The following is a 17,764-nucleotide window of genomic DNA, read 5'->3' as shown; positions in this document are numbered from 1 at the left end:
TCAGCCATGGAAAGTGCTAATCCACTGGGACTGCCAGTGGATGTGGCAGATTCGAGCTGGCTGCAGAGTCTCTTGATGCCCTGCCCCTGAATCTGGGCAGCCCTGTGACTGCCTTGGCGGATCAAATATGGCAGAAGTGACAACGTGCCATTTTTGGACCAGGACCTAAGGGTCCACCAGTTCCCGTCTCCTGCTTCTGTAACATTCTCTCTGTGCTGCCGCCACCTCAAGCTGCCTAGATTCAGCGTTTATATTTAGGTCTCTGATGAGCCCTTCCTTGTTTGTTGGTAACCAATTTATTGAGATGATATTTTAAAAAAACATATAATTCACCCATTTAAAGTGTACCATAGCTTTCAGTATGTTTACATAGTTGTCATAGCAACCACCACAACTAATTTTATGTTTTTTGGGGTTTTTTTTTTTTGCTTTTTATGGCCACACCCGTGGCATATGGAGGTTCCCAGGTGAGGGGTCGAAAAGGAGCTGCAGCCACCAGCCTACACCACTGCCACAGCAATACCAGATCTGAGCCGTATCTGTGACCTTCACTGAAGCTCATGGCAACACTGGCTCCTTAACCCACTGAGCAAGGCCAGGGATCAAACCCGCATCCCCACAGATACCAGTCGGATTCTTAACCCACTGAGCCACAACAGGAACCCCTAATTTTATTATCATGATTATTTGTCTTTTCAGGGTCGCACCCGTGGTACATGGAGGTTTCCAGGTTAGAGGTCGAAACTGGAAACCTGTAGCCGCCAGCCTACACCATGCTAGATCGGAGCCACGTCTGTGACCTACACCACAGCTCATGGCGATGCCAGATCCTTAACCCACTGAGTGAGGCCAGGGATCAAACCTGCGTCCTCATGGATACTACTTGGGTTTGTTACTGCTGAGCCACAATGGGAACTCTGGGAATTCCTACTTTTAGAAAAACGTTATCACCCCAAAAAGCAGCCCTGACTGAAGGTCATCCCCACCCCCAATCATCCTTGCCTCCTCCCTTCGACTAATCTTTCCTTGCCTTTATTTTTTTAGGGCCACACCAGCTCACAGCAACGCTGGATCCCTGACCCACTGAGCGAAGCCAGGGATCAAACCCACATCCTCAAGAATACCAGTCAGATTGGTTTCCGCTGCGCCACAAGGGGAATGTCCAACTAATCTACGTTGTCTCGTGGATGTGGCTACTCTGCAAGCTGCGTATAAATGAATCCTACAGTAAGTGACTCTCTGTGACTGGTTTCTTTTGCTTAGTGTCATGTTTTCATGGTTCATCCAATGTTGCATGTGTTAGCACGTTGTTGATGTCTTTTTACATCCAACTAATATTCTGCTATACGGATGTGCCTTGTTTTATTCATCAGTTCACTGATTGCTAGATGTCTGGGTTCCTTCCGCTCTGGGCTATGATGGATGATGCTACCATGAACACGCACGACCAAACCCCTGGGTGGATCTAAATTCACTTCCCTCGGGTGATCACCTAGGAGTGGAGCTGCTGGTCAGGTGTGAGGGACCCGGCGTTGAGGTCAGCCACTGCGCACCGTTTCCCACACAGCTGCCGTTTTCCATTCCCGCCAGCAGCTACAAGGCTCTGACTACTTCACGTCCCCCCCAACACTCGAGACTGGCCTTCTGACCCCGGTGTGCACGCCGGGCTGGCTCAGGGAACTGGCCCAGAGCCCCTCCGGCTCCCCCCTCGACGCCACTGTGCTCTGGCTGGGCTTGGGGCAGCTTGGTTTCTCCATCCCTGAAATGGGACGGGGTAGCCTCTTCTTCGGGGGTTGCTTCTTCTTGAGTCTGTCTCGCCTCCAGCTCTCCCCTGGGCTCTGGGGAATGCTCTTTTCCTGCTGCCAGGTCTCCAGTGTCCTGACCCACGCTGTCTCCTCCCCTCCTGACCAGCCACCCGTGGTTTCCCTGGAGCCATCGCAGTGGCTGTGGTTCAGGGGGACCCCTCCCACCCCAGGCCCCCCGCCAAAGCCCTGGACTGCGTAGCCCCTACTCTTTCTCATCCAGCTTACTTCTCTCCCCCTTCCAGGCTCCCCATCTCTCCCTCCACTGGACCCCTTAAACATCAGGGCTCTGTGAGCCTTGCCTCAGCTCTCCTCCTCTTCCCGTACGCCAGGCCTCCTTACTTTATTAATCTGACCCCCCTCTGGGAAACCCGAACGCTCTTGGGCCTTGCTTGGAAGTCTCGGGTTCAGTGTGGGTTCCCTCTTAGCACATGAGGACTGAGTACATACTATGCTCCCCTCACCCTGTTTATATGAAGCACTTTGCTCGCTGCTTTAGTTTCCCCAAAAGCGAATTAAATCTGCCCCTGAGCCTCCTTCTCACTGGCTGGTGACAACTCCGTCCCAATCTTTATCACACCACCTGCCCAGCTCAGGTCCTTCCTGGGGTCCTACTTGGAGAAGGACTCAAGCTTCGGCCTCGGATCAGTTCAGCCAGAACCCCAGGCAGGTCCCAAAGCCAGCAGGCAAGCTGAGCAGGGACTGGAGCCAGGGCTACAGGGAAGGAGAAACCAGCTCAGGACCCCTCCACGGTGTGTGACTCACACGGCCGCAAGGCCCTGCGCTGCTCCAGTCATCAGCTAGAAATTCTCCAGAGACGTGAGCAAGGTGACCCGGGCTCTCAGTTTGCACTGGGCTCTGCAAACCAGAACACTGGCCTGGCTGCCACCTCTGTCCTTGAGTCTCAAGTGCTCCTTCACCTGGCCTGTCACTGGCCTACACAACAGAAAAGCTGAGGGAACTGATCAAGGCTGATGCTTCCGTGCTTTCTGCCTCAGTCTCGCCGGGCACCGGATTCAGCACTGTGTCTTGGACGTCTTGGGCCACAAGCCCTGATTGGCCATTTTCATGAGGAAGGTGGGCAAACCCTAACCTGAGCCACATTCACTTGGGGACAAAATCTGGTCTGACCCACGTACAGCTATTCACAGACGTGACTCATGTGGCTTGCAGAACCAATCCTGTTTGATCACAGGAGGGTGCCCAGACCCTGTCGAGGGCCTGCAGCTGCATCATGTGTGACCTGTGCACCCACGACGATGTCAAAATATAGCTTCTGGCAAGTGTCTGGTCCACAGAGTTCCAGATATTAGAATGTAGAGCTGTCTTTGCTCATTCGGTTCTCACATCTCCCACAGGTGAGGCCACAAAACAGATGAGGAAACTGAGCACAGAGAGGTTGAGAAACGTGCTTTGGGCCACACAGCTAGGAAGGCGGCAGAGCCTGGATTTGGCCAAGTGTAGTTCAGGAATCGGTGCTCCTAATTACTGTCCTGGATTGACCACTGCGTCCTGAGGGAGCAACACTCAGGCGAAGAAGCGACTCCTGACAGCTTGGCCGCTTGGAGGAGTCGGGAGTCACTTCGCCTCAGCGGCCAGCCCGCCCTCCCAGGCCCGCCCAGGCCCTCTGCAGGTACTCATGGCCTCAGCAGAAGCCAGCTTCTCTCCAGGGAACATTAGCCTAAGAATCTTCTGGTCCCTGGTGGGGGGAGCAGAGGGGATAACAGAGACCTAAACCTTTCCGCGTTTCCTCTGCACTGGCCACTCTCTCTGCCTGGGCCGCCTCTGATCTGGGAGTGTCTCTGTCTCGGGCGCTAACTCCTCCTCACTGTGTACTTTCCAATGTCCCGTCCTGGTGGCCCCGGCCCCCTGGGGCTGGCTCCTCCACTGCAGGGCACAGAGGTCACCGGGAACCAGAATCAGCATGGCCTTAGCTGTGCCCTTCGTCCCTGGACAGTGGGTCCCCAAATCCCTGTCAGGGTCGCACACACACTGTGCCACAGTCAATGCACTGGAGGCCACAGCAGCAAACATGCAGCCCCTTCTCCCGAGGCCCTGGCTTTTCTGGGAAGGGAGAGAAAATGCTATTTTTCCAGTGAAACCATTTGAACGTGTAGTACAGCTGACAGCAACATTTGCACGAAAATTTCAGGACTGAAGTGTTGAGGCCCTGCAGGAAGCTGGCCATGGGGGAGGCCAGCTTTGAGGTCTGTCCCCCTCAGAGTCCCCAGTGTGTCCCTCTGGCTGCTAGAACCACCCAGGTCCGAGGCAGTCACAGCTCCCCACCCCTCCCCCACCGCCTCAGACGCAGCCCCATCTCTGGGTTTCCAGGTGGCTGGTGTGACCCTTCCAAGAGCACTGATTTTTAGGGCTTGAAAGCGAATGACCTTCAAGCTCGGTTAACCCACAGCTGACAGAAGGTTCCAGGGGGCATTAGGGCCTGGCTTGGGGTCACGCAGCCAAAGGCCAACCCCCCTCCTCAGTGTGAGCAGCCCTGACCCCTGCCCGGCAGGTCAGCGCCTTCCTGATCACAGCACCACATGGAGGGCTGAGCGGCGTCTGCCTGCCCCGAGGAGCCGGTGGGGCAGGAGGCTGAGCTGAGCGCAGCTCCAGGAAGTCCCATCCTACCTGCCTTGAGCCTCCTGGGCCAGGCTGCTCGGGGCTGTCCTGCTGCTGGCCCCTGCGGGGCGACGGCTCTCTTGTCCCACGCAGTCCTGGGTGGCGTGGCTGCCAGGGGTCCCTGTGGGGAGAGCGGGGCCGCCTTGGCGAGGGAGATGGGGAGGGGTGGGGGGGCGGGAGTGGTGTTGGATTCTGCGGCTCTGCTCCTAGCTCCCGCCCAGAGCCCCACGAGCCCGGGGCCTGAGGACAGCCACTCGGCACTTACTCCTGAGCACCCACGCCGGCCGCCCCGCTCCTGCAGGAGGGAAGCACACAGGACAAGCTGGCCGCAGAGGACGCTCTCTTCCTGGGCCCAGGTTTGGACCGTGTCAGGGGTGAAGGGCAGGGTGCATGCGCAGAGAGCCAGGGGAGAGGAGCCAGGGTCCCAGTGGACCTTCTTAGCGGGCAGCGACCGGGCCTGACTCTGGCTCTAGTGGGAGCACAGCTAGACTCTGCTCCTGAAAGGGGGGTGGGGGTCAGGGTGGGCTGCAGGTCCCAGGCGGGGCAGGGACTGGGAGCTTTGGGCTCCTCAGTGGGTAGGGACTGGCTTCAGGATCCCCAGGAGCACGGGGGGGATCCAGCCCGGGGAACTGGGGTGTTAAGGGCCAGAAAGGAGCACCCTGTGAAGGCAAGCAGGGGAGGGGGGGACGGGTGCCGGGGGACTGGGGCAGACGCCAGGCACGAGAGCTCAAAATGGCGCCAGCTCCTGCCGAGAGCGGAAGGCTGTGCCTGTGATCAGCGGAGGCGGCCTCCGCATGGGGCGACGGCAAGTCAGGCTGGGGAAGGAGGTGACCCCACCTACCCCCCCAGGTGCCTCACAGACTCCCAGGAACAAGCCAGGGTCCAGATGAGAGCCAGGGGCCTGGACAGTGGGGCCCAGAAAGGCTCCGAGGCCTCAGAACCTGAGTGAGCTCCCCAGGGGCTGCGGCCTGGGCGGGGAAGGGGGCACTTCAATACAAGCCCGCCCTCGCTCTTGCCATCCGGGTTCTGGTCCTGTGCTTGCCCTGGCATCGGGCCCTGCCGTGCCCTGCCTCCCTTGCTCCTCCTTCAGCACCCATCACCCCCAACATCTGTTCCTCCATCTGCTGTGGGGACCGCAGAACCAGTGGACAACACGGGGCCACTAACTCCCAGAGCCTGAGGCCTAGATGGCAGGCAGGGCCTGAGACTATGAGAAAGTTCTCAGAAACGCGAGCACAGGGTCCTCCCGTCCGGAGACCCAAGGGGAACCCAGGCATCGGGCTTCCCAGCCCCACAGGGATTCTACGCCCGTGTCCCAGCCCTGGAGGCATCCCCATTCTGCTCCTCAGCATAGCTCTCCGGGCTTTGCGCCCGGGTGGGAAAGGGTTAAGGGCGGGCGCAGGCAGGGTTTGGGGGGTGGCAGGGAGGCCCAGTTGTTTGGCAATAATCCCCCTCCGTGCCCTGGGTGTGGAGAACAAGGTTAGGGCCCCACGTGGGAAAGGGTCTCTGCTCTGATCCCCGATCCCCCCGTGGGCTGAGGTCTGGCCTCTGGCTTCTGATCCCCCGCCCAGCACCCAGCCCTTCTCCTCTCGGCCTCATCCCTGCGCTGCCCAGCAGGCCTGCTGCTGGCCCTCCTCCTGTCTCTGAGGCCACCTGCCCACCTGCCTGCCTGTCCAAACCTCCAGGCTCCCTGGGACCAGGTCCCCCCAACTCCCTGTGGACTCTGGGTGCCTGGCCGCCATGTGCCTGGGCCTCCTGTCTCCCTTGGGTCTGTCCTCTCTCCCCTTGGTTCCCTGTCCAAGCCTGGCGCGCCCACGTCCCCCAGGCTTTGCCCTCCCTGTCTCTGCCCAGCCCTCTCTGTTCCTTTGTCTCTGGTCTTGTCTGCCTCCCGCTCCCCTCCCTGCCCCGCCCCGCTCCCCTCGCCCCCTAGGTTCCCCATCTGTCCCCCACCCCGCCCTCTCCCCAGGGCCCCCTACCCCTCGACACTGACGGATAGCTCTGGGGTGTTAAGCTACGGATTAGTTCAGGCAAAATTCTCGATTTTTCTTGCGTTCTTTCCCCTTTGGCTTATGTAAACAATAATTCTCCCCAGATGGAACTATTTTCCTCGCTCAGAAGCAGCCAGGAGGGGTCCTGGGCAGGGTGGGGCGGAATGCCAGGGCCCCTCAGGGAAGCTGGGGAGCGGGGTGGAGGCTGAGCCCTGAGCGCAGCCCCAGCCCCCAGCCGGGCCATCCTCTCCCCTCAGGTACTTGCATCTGCTGGAACTATGCCCGTGACCCTTGCCCTCTTGCTCCTCCTGAGCCAGGCCAGCGCAGACCCATGCTACCATCCAGGGGGCCGCCCTCGCTTCTGCCTCCCGCCAGTGACCCAGCTGGCTGCCATGGCTGCCTCCTGTCCCCGGGCCTGCATCCTTGCCCCAGGGGTGGACCTTGGCCCCCGGGCCACCTGCAATGGCAGTATGACCCTGGGGCTGGGTGGCCCCTTCCTCCTGACGTCTGTCAGCCTGCGCTTCTGCACCCCAGGACCCCCAGCCCTGGTCCTGTCTGCCGCCTGGACCAGCGGAGGTCCCTGGAGATCACTGTGGCGCAGACCTGCCTGGCCGGGGGCCTTGGGAGGCCCTGAGAGGGTGACCTTCCGAGCCCCACCGGGCCTCAGGACCAGCGTGGTGGCCAGTCACCTTCGCGTGGAGCTTGGGGGTCGGGCAGGGCTGGCAGCAGCAGGAGTGAGAGGCCGCTGCCAGTGCCACGGCCACGCAGCCCGCTGTGCTGCCCGCGCCCAGCCACCCCGCTGCCGCTGTCGCCACCACACCACCGGCCCAGGGTGTGAGAGCTGCCGCCCATCCCACCGAGACTGGCCTTGGCGACCCGCCACACCCCAGCATCCTCACCCTTGCCTGCGTGAGTCCTGCCCCACCCCGAAGCTGTTCCCATGTCCCTAAAGGGCGGGATGCGCTCTCCCTTCCCAGAGCTGCTTGCTTCTCCCCATGGTGCCCTCCAGCCAGGCGCCCTCCTCGCCTCCCCTACCTTCTCCTCCTCCCATGGCCCATCTGCCCCCATCTCTGCTGTCCCGACTTCCAGCTGCTTACACGCCCCCGTTAGGGGGCTCCAGTATCTCCCTGACACCGGAGCACCACGGTGATGTGGATAACACTTCTCATCACCCAGCCCGGGGCCTACTGCGTAGCTGTAGGAAAAGAGGGCAGCTGGACCTTTCCTGGCTCATCAAATCGCCCGCAGGGGAAATGTGTTCATTCATTAGACACCTATTTATCCAATACCTCCTATGGGCCAGGCAGCTATTGCCTCGAACCCATTTTCTAGATGAGGAAACTGAGGCTAGAGCTGGACTGTCCCTTGTACAAGGACAGAAGCCAGTAAGGGGCAGCGCTGGAATCTGAGCTCAGGGCACTGAGCCCAAGGGTCTTTGCTTGTCCTTGCCAGGCTCCTGGCAGATCCTGTCACATTAGATGTTCTAGGGTGACAGACAGGAGCATGGCCTCAGCAGCCAGCCAGCCAGACCGCCCGGGCTCAAATCCCAGGTCTTCTGCTTCCTGGCTTGTGTGACCCCAGGCAAGTGACCTAACCTCTCTGTGCCTCCATTTCCTCACCTGGAAAATGAGGCTGGCAGCAGCACTTCCTTTACAGGCTTTTGAGAAAATGTAATACATAAACATGCATAAAGTCCTTAGAATGAAGCCTGACACAGGACCTGGCATAGAGGAAGAGCTTCCTGAGCGCCCACCGTTGTTCCCACTGCCTGGCTGGGGAGGGGGAGGGGGGCGGTTATGTCGCTTGCCCCAGGTCTCATTGCCAGCAAGAGGCAGCGCTGGGATTGGGCTCAGAGACCAGACGCGGCCAGGCACTGGCTGTCCGGCTGGACCAGTGCTCCCCAGGCGGCACTCAGGGCCCTCCCCGTCCACAGTGCTTCTGGACCAGCCTGGTGTCCAGGCCCTTCCTTCCCTGTCCTTCAGCAGCTCCGGTCAGAGACAGCCCCCTCGCCTCCCACCTCCTGCCTGCAGCCTGGCTGAGTGGGTCACCAGACCCTGGGAGGTCATGCCACTCCACCGCCAGATAAACACACACACACACACACACACACACACACACACACACACACACAAACACAGACTCTCTCATTCTCTGCATCGCCCCCTCTCCCCTTCCCACATTCTTTGCCCCCTCCCCCTCTACTCTTCCCCAATGTCAAGTGCATAACTTAAAGACCATTGCGCAGCCTCAGCTCCATGCTCAGTCCTCATCCCCACTGGACGATTCCTTGACCCTCTATCCCCACCACCTCAGCCCTCTAGCTGGTTGGCCCATTCCCACCAGTGAGATGTGACGCCCCTATGGGGAAGCGAAGATGGGGAGACTCACGTGGCCTGAGTTAGGGGTGGGGTTCATCGTGGGCCTGGACGCTGGGAGGCTCTCCCTCAGAGGGTCACCACATCCCCCAGGCTGCACTGGGCACAGCCCTCTGGACCTGCCTAGGAGACCAACAGTGTCGTGATGGAGAAGGGTCTGGATGGACAGGGTGAGACTAACTCCGGAGGCAGAGCTGTGGGCTTTTCACACCGGGTGGCCGGAACCCCTCCCTCCAACCGAGTTTTCTAGAGGGAAGTGAGGTGAAGTGATCACTCTCAGGGCAGAAAGAATCCAAAGCCCAACGCTACTCGCTGTTAATCTCAAGAGCACAGCCATCCCCGATGCCCACGAAAACCCTGGAGAGAGGAACTGAGATCCCCACTGGATGGGAGGAAACCAAGGTTCAGAGATGGGGAGTCATTTTCCTAAGAACACCCAGCAGTCTCGGCTCCCTGGCCTTCCCACTACTCCTCAGGCCTCGGGCCCTGCCAGTCCAGGCCCCTCAAACCTCTTGGAGGAGGAGTCTCCTTATATCTCTCCAATGGGTGATTCAGGAACCCCCTGAATCAGCATCTCACATTGGGGTGCTTGCTCGACATAGACGCCTGGACCCACAGAAGCCCTGGGATGAGCCCTGGGATCTGTGTTGCTCTTTTACACCCCACCCTGCAGTGGATAAGTGGTAAGGTCAGCGAGCCACTGCCTTAGGCAATTCCATCATCGCTCCCTGGGCAAATGTACACGGAAAGGGCCCTGGTGCGAGCTGAGAGGGAAGCAGTGGAATGAGCCTGCATCCCATTCCTGCCTCTGACCCTCCCTCAGCTGGGTGGGCGGGTGCGCTCACTCTCTGCCTCGTCGTTCACATCTGTGAAATGGGGATGATTAGAGCACCAGCCTCACAGACCTTCCATGAGAAGGAAACACACCCAGCACTTGGCCCCTGGCCCTGGGCCCGAGGACCCTCTAAATGGGCAAGGGTGTGCTCTGGGCCAGCCACTGAGTTAAGCCAGCACTTTAGAGCGAGTCGGTTTCACTTCAACCTCAAGCAGCAGACACTATACGTGTCATCTTGCCGCAAGGAAAGTGAGCTACAGAGAGGAGATGTCGCTTGCCCGAGGAGCGCAGTGAGGCCCGTTCTCATGGGGGTCTGACTCCGGAGCCCCTCTGTGTGCCCCCTGGTCTCACCCAGACATCCGGCAGGTTCATCAGTCCCCTGGGGCTTACCCAGCTCCAGGCCAGGGCCTCCTTCTTACAGCACCCCACTCCAACCCAGCGAGCTAAGCGGTCCTCCGGGGCCTCCATTTCAAACACGAGAACGGAAAGGTTCAAGGGCCCGCCCTCACTTCCGGGCAGTCTATTTCCGGAGGGCAGGGGGGAGAAGGCTGGGAAAGGGACACAGAGGGCCTGGAGCTGACGGCCTCCATCCTGCTGCTAGCCTGCTCCTGCAACCAGCACGCCCGACGCTGCAGGTTCAACTCCGAGCTGTTCAGGCTGTCGGGCGGCCAGAGCGGGGGTGTCTGCGAGCGCTGCCGCCACCACACTGCCGGGCGGCATTGCCACTACTGCCAGCCGGGGTTCTGGAGGGACCCCAGCCAGCCTATCACCAGCCGCAAGGCCTGCAGGGGTGAGTGCAGCCTGAAACTGGGCCTAGAGGGAAAGGAGGTAGGCGCCTGGGGGAGGAGGGGACAGGGGACTGGGACCTCCCGGTCTGAGGGAGGAGGAGCTGGGCCCAGGACTCCCAGGTCTGAGGGAGGGCTGGCCAGGGCACTGCGGTCTCCTCAGTTTTGGGGAGGAAGAGGCTGGAAGCCTGCACCCCACGCCCCCAGCTCCTCTCCTCATGCAGCCTGCCAGTGCCATCCTATTGGGGCGACAGGTGGTACCTGCAATCAGACCAGTGGGCAGTGCTCCTGCAAGATAGGGGTCACCGGCCTGACATGCAACCGCTGTGGTCCCGGCTACCAGCAGAGCCACTCCCCCAGGATGCCCTGCCAGCGTGAGTCCTGGGGGACATGCCACAGGCCTAAGTGGGGCGGCAAGGAGACTCCCAGATCTCCAGCGGGCAGGTGTGGGGAGAGCCTAAACGCTGCAGGCTGAACTCAGAGCCCCTGGGGAGGTGGAGACTGAAATTCTGGTCTCCTCAGTCTTGGGGAGGAAGAGCCCGCGAGCCTGGACTCCTGGGTCTGAGGGAGGAGGGCAATGGGGGCCTACCCCCCGGTCTCGAGGAAGAAGAGGGCTTTGGGCCAGGACCACTGGTGCGGGGGGTGGAGGGCCAAGGGGACTTGCGCTCTTGGGCCTCAGGGGAAGAGACCTTCAGGGTCTGGAAACCTGGATTTCTCAGGGGAGGTGTGGTGCAGATTGGGGGGCATTAAGAAGCCCTATCTTCTCTTCGGTCTCTCACAGGAATTCCAGAGGCAACAACCATGCTGGCTACGACCCCTCGGGCTTACAGCGCTGGTAAGACAGGTTGGCCTGGAAATCGCTGGCGGTGAGAGGGATCATCGGGGAGGGGCTGAGTGGGCCCCCAGGTGGGATCCAGGGGTGGCCCACTGAGCCCAGTCCCAAGGGTTCGGGCACCCCAGCTGTCTGGCAAGTTGGGATGTGGGGGATGGGCAGGGCAGAATGCTGTAGTCCAGGCTCAGGAGCCCGCTGCAGATGGCCTGACCCTCCCCAGACCCTCAGTGTCAAAACTACTGCAATACCTCGGACACCAAGGTACACATGAGCCTTCGAAGGTACTGCCAGCAGGACTACGGTGAGTGCTGGGGAGGAAAAGGGCCAGCGGCTGCACGGGTATTCCAATCTGCCTCCAAACCACCCCCTCCTCTGGCCTCTGGTGTTCTCATCTTAAAAAGGCAAGGCTGTTGGACTCCAAAGGGCCTTTTCTAACGGGTCTGCAGACAACAGACAGACGCGGCAGCGTAGTCTCTCCTTCCCCATGTTCTTAGCCTTCCAGTGTTTCACCACCTCCTTCAGCCTGACATCTCGGAGGGAGGGAGGTGGCCTCCTGAGGATGGAAGGAGAAAGGGGAACTGGCTGAATGGAAGCGACCCTTGCCTGGCTCTCCTTTTTCAGACCCTCTCAGATGCCGTTCGGGGTCCCAAAAATCTGAGACGTGTCCCACTTACATGCAGTTCCCTACCCCGTCCATCCACACCAGCCCCTTGACCTCAAAACCTCAGGTAATCTGGCCCTTGCGCACACTTGGTGGTTCAGCCCAGCCCCAGTTACTTTCCTCAAGGATTTCCAGACCCCTCCTTCCTGAGGCTCATCAACTGGCTACTAGTGTCCTTGAACTTCAAAGGTGGCGCCTTCTCTGCCACCTCCCTCAAGGATCTTCTGCTTCACAGACCCAGCTTGTCCACCAGAGTCCTGTCCCAACAAAATCTCACCTTACCCACTGGACAAGCCTCCAAACTACCACTAGTAGGACCTCAACCCTCAGTTTCTGGAGAATGACCTCCTTCTGACCCCCAAATTAATCCTGGATCCAGATCCTGTGCCCCAGCGATCTCTCTCTGCTCCTAACACCTTCTGACCGACCCAGTGGCATCAGAGACCCTGGAGCTGCCTCCTCTGCTTTGTTCCCAGCCCCACTCACTGGAGGGTCTTCCTGGTACCTCCAACCTTTATTTCTTTATTTATTTGCTTTCTAGGGCTGCACTCGCGGCATATGGAGGTCCAATTGGAGCTGTAGCTAAGGGTCCAATTGGAGCTGTAGCTGCTGGCTTACATGCAGGATCCAAACCGCATCTGTGACCTATGCCACAGCTCACGGCAATGCCAGATCCTCGACCCACTGAGCAACACCAGGGATCAAACCTGAGCCCTCATGGATGCTAGTCAGATTCGTTAACCGCAGAGCCAATTACGGGAACTCCGGTACCTCCAACCTTTAAGTAATTCCCGTATCCGCTGTTTCTAAGGTGACCCACCCAGAGGGCTTCACTTGGCACATCTCTGGTGGGCACCTCGTCTTGCCGCCGCTCTGGAGGGACTCACACCTCCACCCGGAACCCCCACCTCTAGATTCTAATTACACTGCAGTGACCCAACCTCACGCTCCGTAAGCCCCGCCCCTCCTGCTTCGACCCATCTCAGAAAGGCCTCACTCCTGACAGCCGGCGGCCAGACTCCCAAACCTCTCACCCTCTAAGGTTCAAGGTCTCCTCCCTAATGCGGCCCCTGACGAGCCCACCCTCTCCCAGGCCAGAGGCTCTCCACCGCCCAGGCCTGACAGCTCCTCTCCCCGCAGTTCTCCACGCGCAGGTGCTGGCGTCCGAGGCGGCTGGCCCCGTGTGGCAGCGATTGGCTGTTCGCGTGCTGGCTGCGTACAAGCAGCGGGCCCGGCCTGTGCGCCGCGGCAGCCAGGACGCCTGGGTGCCCCGCGCCGACCTGGCCTGCGGCTGCCTGCGCCTGCAGCCCGTCACCCACTACCTGCTGCTGGGCAGCGCGGCTGGCGGCCCCGACCCCACGCGCCTGGTCCTCGACCGCCACGGCCTCGCGTTACCTTGGAGGCCGCACTGGGCCCGGCCGCTGCGGCGGCTGCAGCAGGAGGAACGCGCCGGGGGCTGCCGCGGACTGGGGCCCCCGACCCCAACTCCGAGCCCCGAACCCCCAGGTGGCCTCGAACGCCAAGGAAAGCACTAGAAACAAGGACCGCGTGAAGCTTTCTACCTCAATGGCGGATCCCTCAGCGAGCCAATCAGACTCCGCAGAGCACCCGATGTCACAGGCATGCGCCAGCTCCAACCAGGCGTGAGGGACGTTTAGTCAAAGGCCACACACTGCAAGCAGGACCTTTGGTCTCTGGCTAGGACACGTGACCTGTGACCTACGTAAGGGCCTCCTCAATAAAGCTTCAAATCTTGGGGATTCTCGGCTTTAGACCCCAATCTGTACTGGGAGGGTCTCAGGGGCAAATGAAGAAGGCGTTGAGGAAATCTGTGGAACCCAAGGATGGTACAGATCTCCGACCAAATGCCCAAACCAGTGAAGGAGATGGTGGGCCCTCACTGGGCGCTGGTCAGATCTCTGATGCCTGATGATTGGTCAAAGCCAGTGGCGGGGGAGAATGGCTAGAAAAGGCGGGAAATACACCCAAGGATAGGTCAGCAGTGCTAGATTTCCAGAAAGTTCCAGATTGAGGAACTTTGGGTTCTTGATGGACTCTCTGAGACTCTCTGAGAAAACAATAATGGGACTTTGAGTGTGTTGCCACAGCAACACAGAATCTGAGCCTTCTCTGCAACCTACAACACAGCTCACAGCAACACCAGATCCTTAACCCACCGATCGAGGCCAGGGATCAAACCTGTGTCCTCATGGATGCTAGTCAGATTAATTTCTGCTGCACCACAACAGGAACTCCCTGCCTTTTTGGCACATAGCTTTTTAGCACCTGATATATTAAATATTCATCTATTTGTTTACTATGTCTGTCTCTTCCACTGGAATGTGAGCTCCGTGGAAGCAGAGATTTTTGTTTCCCCTGCATTTAGACAGGTGTATGAGGAGTTCCTGTTGTGGTGCAGTGGCAACGAGTCCGACTAGGAACCATGAAGTTTCGGGTTCGATCCCTGGCCTCGCTCAGTGGGTTAAGGATCCGGGTGTTGCCCTGAGCTGTAGTGTAGGTTGAAGGTGCAGCTCAGATCTGGTGTTGCTGTGGCTGTGGCGTAGGCCGGCACCTGTAGCTCCGATTCGACCCCTAGCCTGGGAACCTCCACATGCCGTGGGTGCGGCCCTAAAAGGACAAAGACAAACAAAAAAAAGTAAAAAGTAAAAATGCTGAACAAGTGGGCTATCATTATATCCATTATACAGATGAAGAAATTGAGGTTCCTAAGAGGACTTCACCTTGATATGGGGGTAGGGATTCAAACCGACACATGCTTGGGTTTGGTTGGAATCTTTTTAACCACTTCTTCCATAAAGGAACTAACAGAGGTGAGAGACTTAGCAACCGTCACACAGCAGGTAGCTGGCATTCAAACTTAGTTCTCCCCAGCTGAGCTTATCCAACCAGTAGCCACATGGGTGGTTAGTGTATCAGGCAGAACATATCCATCATCGCAGAAACTTCTATCAGATGGCGCCACTCTAGGGGTCAGTTTCATGAAGCCAGACCTCCTGAGTTCAAATTCCTCTCTGTCCCTGTTTTCCCATCTGTAAAATGGAGATAGTGACATGATAAGAGGAAGTAACCCACAGGGCATATTAGGAGGATGAGATGAATTAGTTCGTGTATGTAATGGGCTCAGGACAGTGCCTGGCATAGAGTAAGAGCCCTTGGGGTCTGTTTTATTATTTAAATGCCTGGCGGCCACATATCCCCCAGGAGAGGCAAACCGAGAAGGTGGCGACAACACAGACCTGGAGGATGTGGCTGGGCTCCCTGGGGGAGTGGGAGTTGAGAGCAGGGAGGGAGGGGTGAGGCAGCCAAGCGGGGCTGTGGGAACCACCCAGACCTGGAGAGTCCTGGCCCGGCTGCCTCCCCCCCCCGGGGGAGGGGAGGTGGGAGATGAAAGTGAGGAGGAGGGCAAGCCCCATATGTTCCTTATGACCCAAACTTTGTTCCCAGCGCCCGTGACGAATAGGCATGAAATCCACATCTGGGACCCACCTCCGGCCTGGCCATTCCCTCCCGCCCGTGGGCATCGAGCCCAGGCTGTCTTCGTGCTATAATGCAGCCAGCACAGGTGGCTTCCAGAACTCGTGAGAGGCCCCTGCCCAACTCAGCGTCGCCAACGGCTTCCTGGAAAAGCAGGCTCCTGATGTGCATAAGGACTAGGAATTTGCCCAGCAGAGGAGGCAGAAAGAAAGGCCCAGTTAGGAAGTTCCCTTGTGGCTCCGCGGTTTAAGGACTTGATGTTGTCTCTGGGAGGAGGCAGGTTCAGTCCCTGACCTGGCCCCGTGTGTTAAGGGTATGGCGTTGCCACCCAGTTAGGAGTTCCCTGGGGCCTAGCAGTTAAGGATCTGGTGTTGTCACTGCTGCAATGCGGGTTCAATCCCTGGCCAGGGAACTTCTGCAGCATTAAAAAAAAAAAAAGAAAGGCCCAGTTAGGGAGGTCCCGTGGTGGTGCAGCAGTAACAAACCCGATTAATATCCATGAGGACGTGGGTTCGATCCCTGGCCTTGCTCAGTGGGTTAAGGATCCACGGTTGCCATGAGCTGTGGTGTAGAGTGCAGACACAGTTCGGATCCTGCGTTGCTACGCCTGTGGCACAGACTGGTAGCTGCAGCTCTGATTCGCCCCCCGGCCTGGGAATCTTCATATGCTGCAGGTGCAACCCTAAAAAGCAAAGCAAAGAAAACCTTTTTCATACCCATTTCTGAATGTGACTTCATTCATTCACCTATTCTTTGTTTCTTACGTGAATGAATACAATCGCATTCAGGATTGAACCCTGAACCTGGGCCATGGCGGTGAAAGCACTGAATGCCCAGGGACCACCAGGGAGTTGCCCCACTTAAGCTTTCACACAGCCTGTCTCCTGAGTTCCCCCTGGGAAATGCTGGGTCCAAGACCTCAGTCACTCCCTGGACGTGCCCGGCAGTTGGGGGGGTGCTCCCAGTCTGGGACGGTGGGGTAGGGGAGGGAAGAGTCACATTGCTGTGATGTGTATCGTGGAGGCAGCAGGGGCCCAGCCTGGGAGGTCAGGGAAGACTTCCTGGAGGAGGTGAGGCCCACCCTGGGCCTTGAAGGAAATCCAAGTATCTCCCAGGCAGACAGGAGGGGCTGGAATATCTAGGGAGAGACATCAGGAGCATCGGCTCATTCAAGCATGACCGATTTCTCTCCTGAGGACCACCCATGTCCTTTACGCAGGGTGATGCTGGGGACCCAGAGGTGGGTCAGGCCTGGGCCCTTGAGGGAGGGCACACAGGGACATAGTCCTTCTCCTAAGGAGATCTGTGCTCTACTGGAGGTGGCACAGGCATTGGGAAGGTCCACAGCAGGCACAAACCCAGCCTAAAGGTGAGGGTGGGATTCCGGAACAAGGAGAGCCAAAGCGTAGGGAGAGCCCACTCTGCCTGCAGTGTTGGTCTGGCTTCTCTCCCTCTGTGGATCTCTGGCTCCTTCACCGGCTCTCCCTCTGGAGAGTTCCATGTTTTTTTCATCATCTCCCCCCACCCCTGCGGCAGCTGCTGTAAAAAATTACCACTGTGGCTCAGTGGGTTAAGAACCCGACTAGTATCCATAAGGATTTGGGTTCGAAGATCCCTAGCCTCGGCATTGTCACAAGCTGAGGCATAGGCTCTGACTCTGCTCAGATCTGGCATTGCCGTGGCTGTGGCTCAGACTGGCAGCTGCAGCTCAGATTCGACCCTGAGTCTGGGAACTTCCATATGCTGCAGGTGCAGCCCTAAAAAGGAAAAAACAAAAAAATACCACTCGGAGTCCCATGGGGGCCCTAGTGGGTTAAAGATCGGGCATTGTCACTGCTGTGGTATGGGTTCAATCTCTGGCATGGGACATTCCAAATGCCGTGGGCACAACCAAAAATAGTACGTCCACATTGGAGTTCCCGCTGTGGCACAATAGGATCAGTGGTGTCTTGGAAGCGCTGAGATGCAGGTTTGATCCGGCTGGGCACAGTGGGTTAAGGATCTGGCATTGAGGCAGTTGTAGATTAAGTCACAACTTTGGCTCAGATCTGATTCCTGGCCCAGGAACTCCATATGCCCCCCCAAAAAAACCCAAAAAAACAAAAAAACAAAGAACAAAAAAAACAGCCCTATGCTTTGATTCTCTTCTGTTCAAGAGGAGGAGCCTAATGTCTTTCCCTTTGAGTGTGGGCTAGACTTAGCAACTCACCTCCAATGAACAGAATAAAGTGGAAGTGATGGTGTGTGACTTTAGAGATTAGATAGAAAAAGACACTGTTCTTGGAGCTCCTGCTGTGGCTCAGCGGGTTAGGAACCCGACTAGTATCCATGAAGATGCAGTTTGATCCCTGGCCTCGCTCAGTGGGTTAAGG

At 58.3% G+C, this 17,764-nt stretch overlaps 2 protein-coding genes across 46 annotated transcripts in view; one reads left to right on the top strand and one right to left on the bottom strand.

The window, feature by feature from the left end:
* FUT2A (galactoside alpha-(1,2)-fucosyltransferase 2) overlaps positions 1–17,764 on the bottom strand; it is a 31,089-nt gene that overhangs the window by 3,682 nt on the left and 9,643 nt on the right. For 2 of the 24 annotated variants that reach the window (XM_084961767.1, XM_084961768.1), the window contains 3 exons: positions 11,485–11,789; positions 8,798–8,907; positions 4,431–4,542 (listed from right to left, as the gene is read on the bottom strand). In XM_084961767.1, coding sequence (XP_084817893.1) covers positions 4,431–4,542; positions 8,798–8,824 — 139 coding nt within the window. In that variant the 5' untranslated portion in view covers positions 8,825–8,907; positions 11,485–11,789. Of the gene's footprint in view, positions 1–4,430; positions 4,564–4,686; positions 5,051–5,362; positions 6,326–8,797; positions 8,908–9,970; positions 10,113–11,484; positions 11,790–13,292; positions 13,490–17,764 lie in introns of those variants that run through there. The other 22 variants (XM_084961774.1, XM_084961777.1, XM_084961766.1 and 19 more) reach the window with 22 other exon arrangements.
* Positions 4,562–13,657, top strand: NTN5 (netrin 5). 22 transcript variants are annotated; one of them, XM_084961559.1, is made up of 8 exons: positions 4,678–4,777; positions 6,667–7,318; positions 10,255–10,409; positions 10,629–10,778; positions 11,186–11,239; positions 11,457–11,537; positions 11,858–11,964; positions 13,038–13,657. In XM_084961559.1, the coding sequence occupies exons 4-8, from the start codon at positions 10,766–10,768 to the stop codon at positions 13,542–13,544; spliced, it is 762 nt and encodes a 253-aa protein (XP_084817685.1). In that variant the 5' UTR covers positions 4,678–4,777; positions 6,667–7,318; positions 10,255–10,409; positions 10,629–10,765; the 3' UTR covers positions 13,545–13,657. The 22 variants fall into 21 exon arrangements, 18 of the variants coding, with proteins under 18 accessions (XP_084817684.1, XP_084817685.1, XP_020950336.2 ...); XM_021094677.2 differs by having other exon boundaries at positions 10,221–10,409; positions 10,659–10,778; XM_021094674.2 differs by having other exon boundaries at positions 10,221–10,409.

Source organism: Sus scrofa, chromosome 6, assembly GCF_054392235.1.
Source record: "Sus scrofa isolate SSC_HxYL_T2T_F1_AM1 chromosome 6, Sscrofa_HxYL_maternal_Yorkshire_Landrace_v2.0, whole genome shotgun sequence".
Lineage (NCBI taxonomy): Eukaryota > Metazoa > Chordata > Mammalia > Artiodactyla > Suidae > Sus > Sus scrofa.
Note: the sequence above shows the minus strand (reverse complement) of the source record. Positions and strands in the feature narration are given on the sequence as shown.

Excerpts from the sequence above, each read along its gene's own strand:
- NTN5 (XM_021094674.2), top strand. The coding sequence starts at position 6,688 with ATGCCCGTGACCCTTGCCCTCTTGCTCCTCCTGAGCCAGGCCAGCGCA. Across the intron at positions 10,410-10,628 it reads CAGCCGCAAGGCCTGCAGGG|CCTGCCAGTGCCATCCTATT; the intron begins GTGAGTGCAGCC and ends CTCCTCATGCAG. Across the intron at positions 11,538-11,857 it reads GTACTGCCAGCAGGACTACG|ACCCTCTCAGATGCCGTTCG; the intron begins GTGAGTGCTGGG and ends CTCCTTTTTCAG.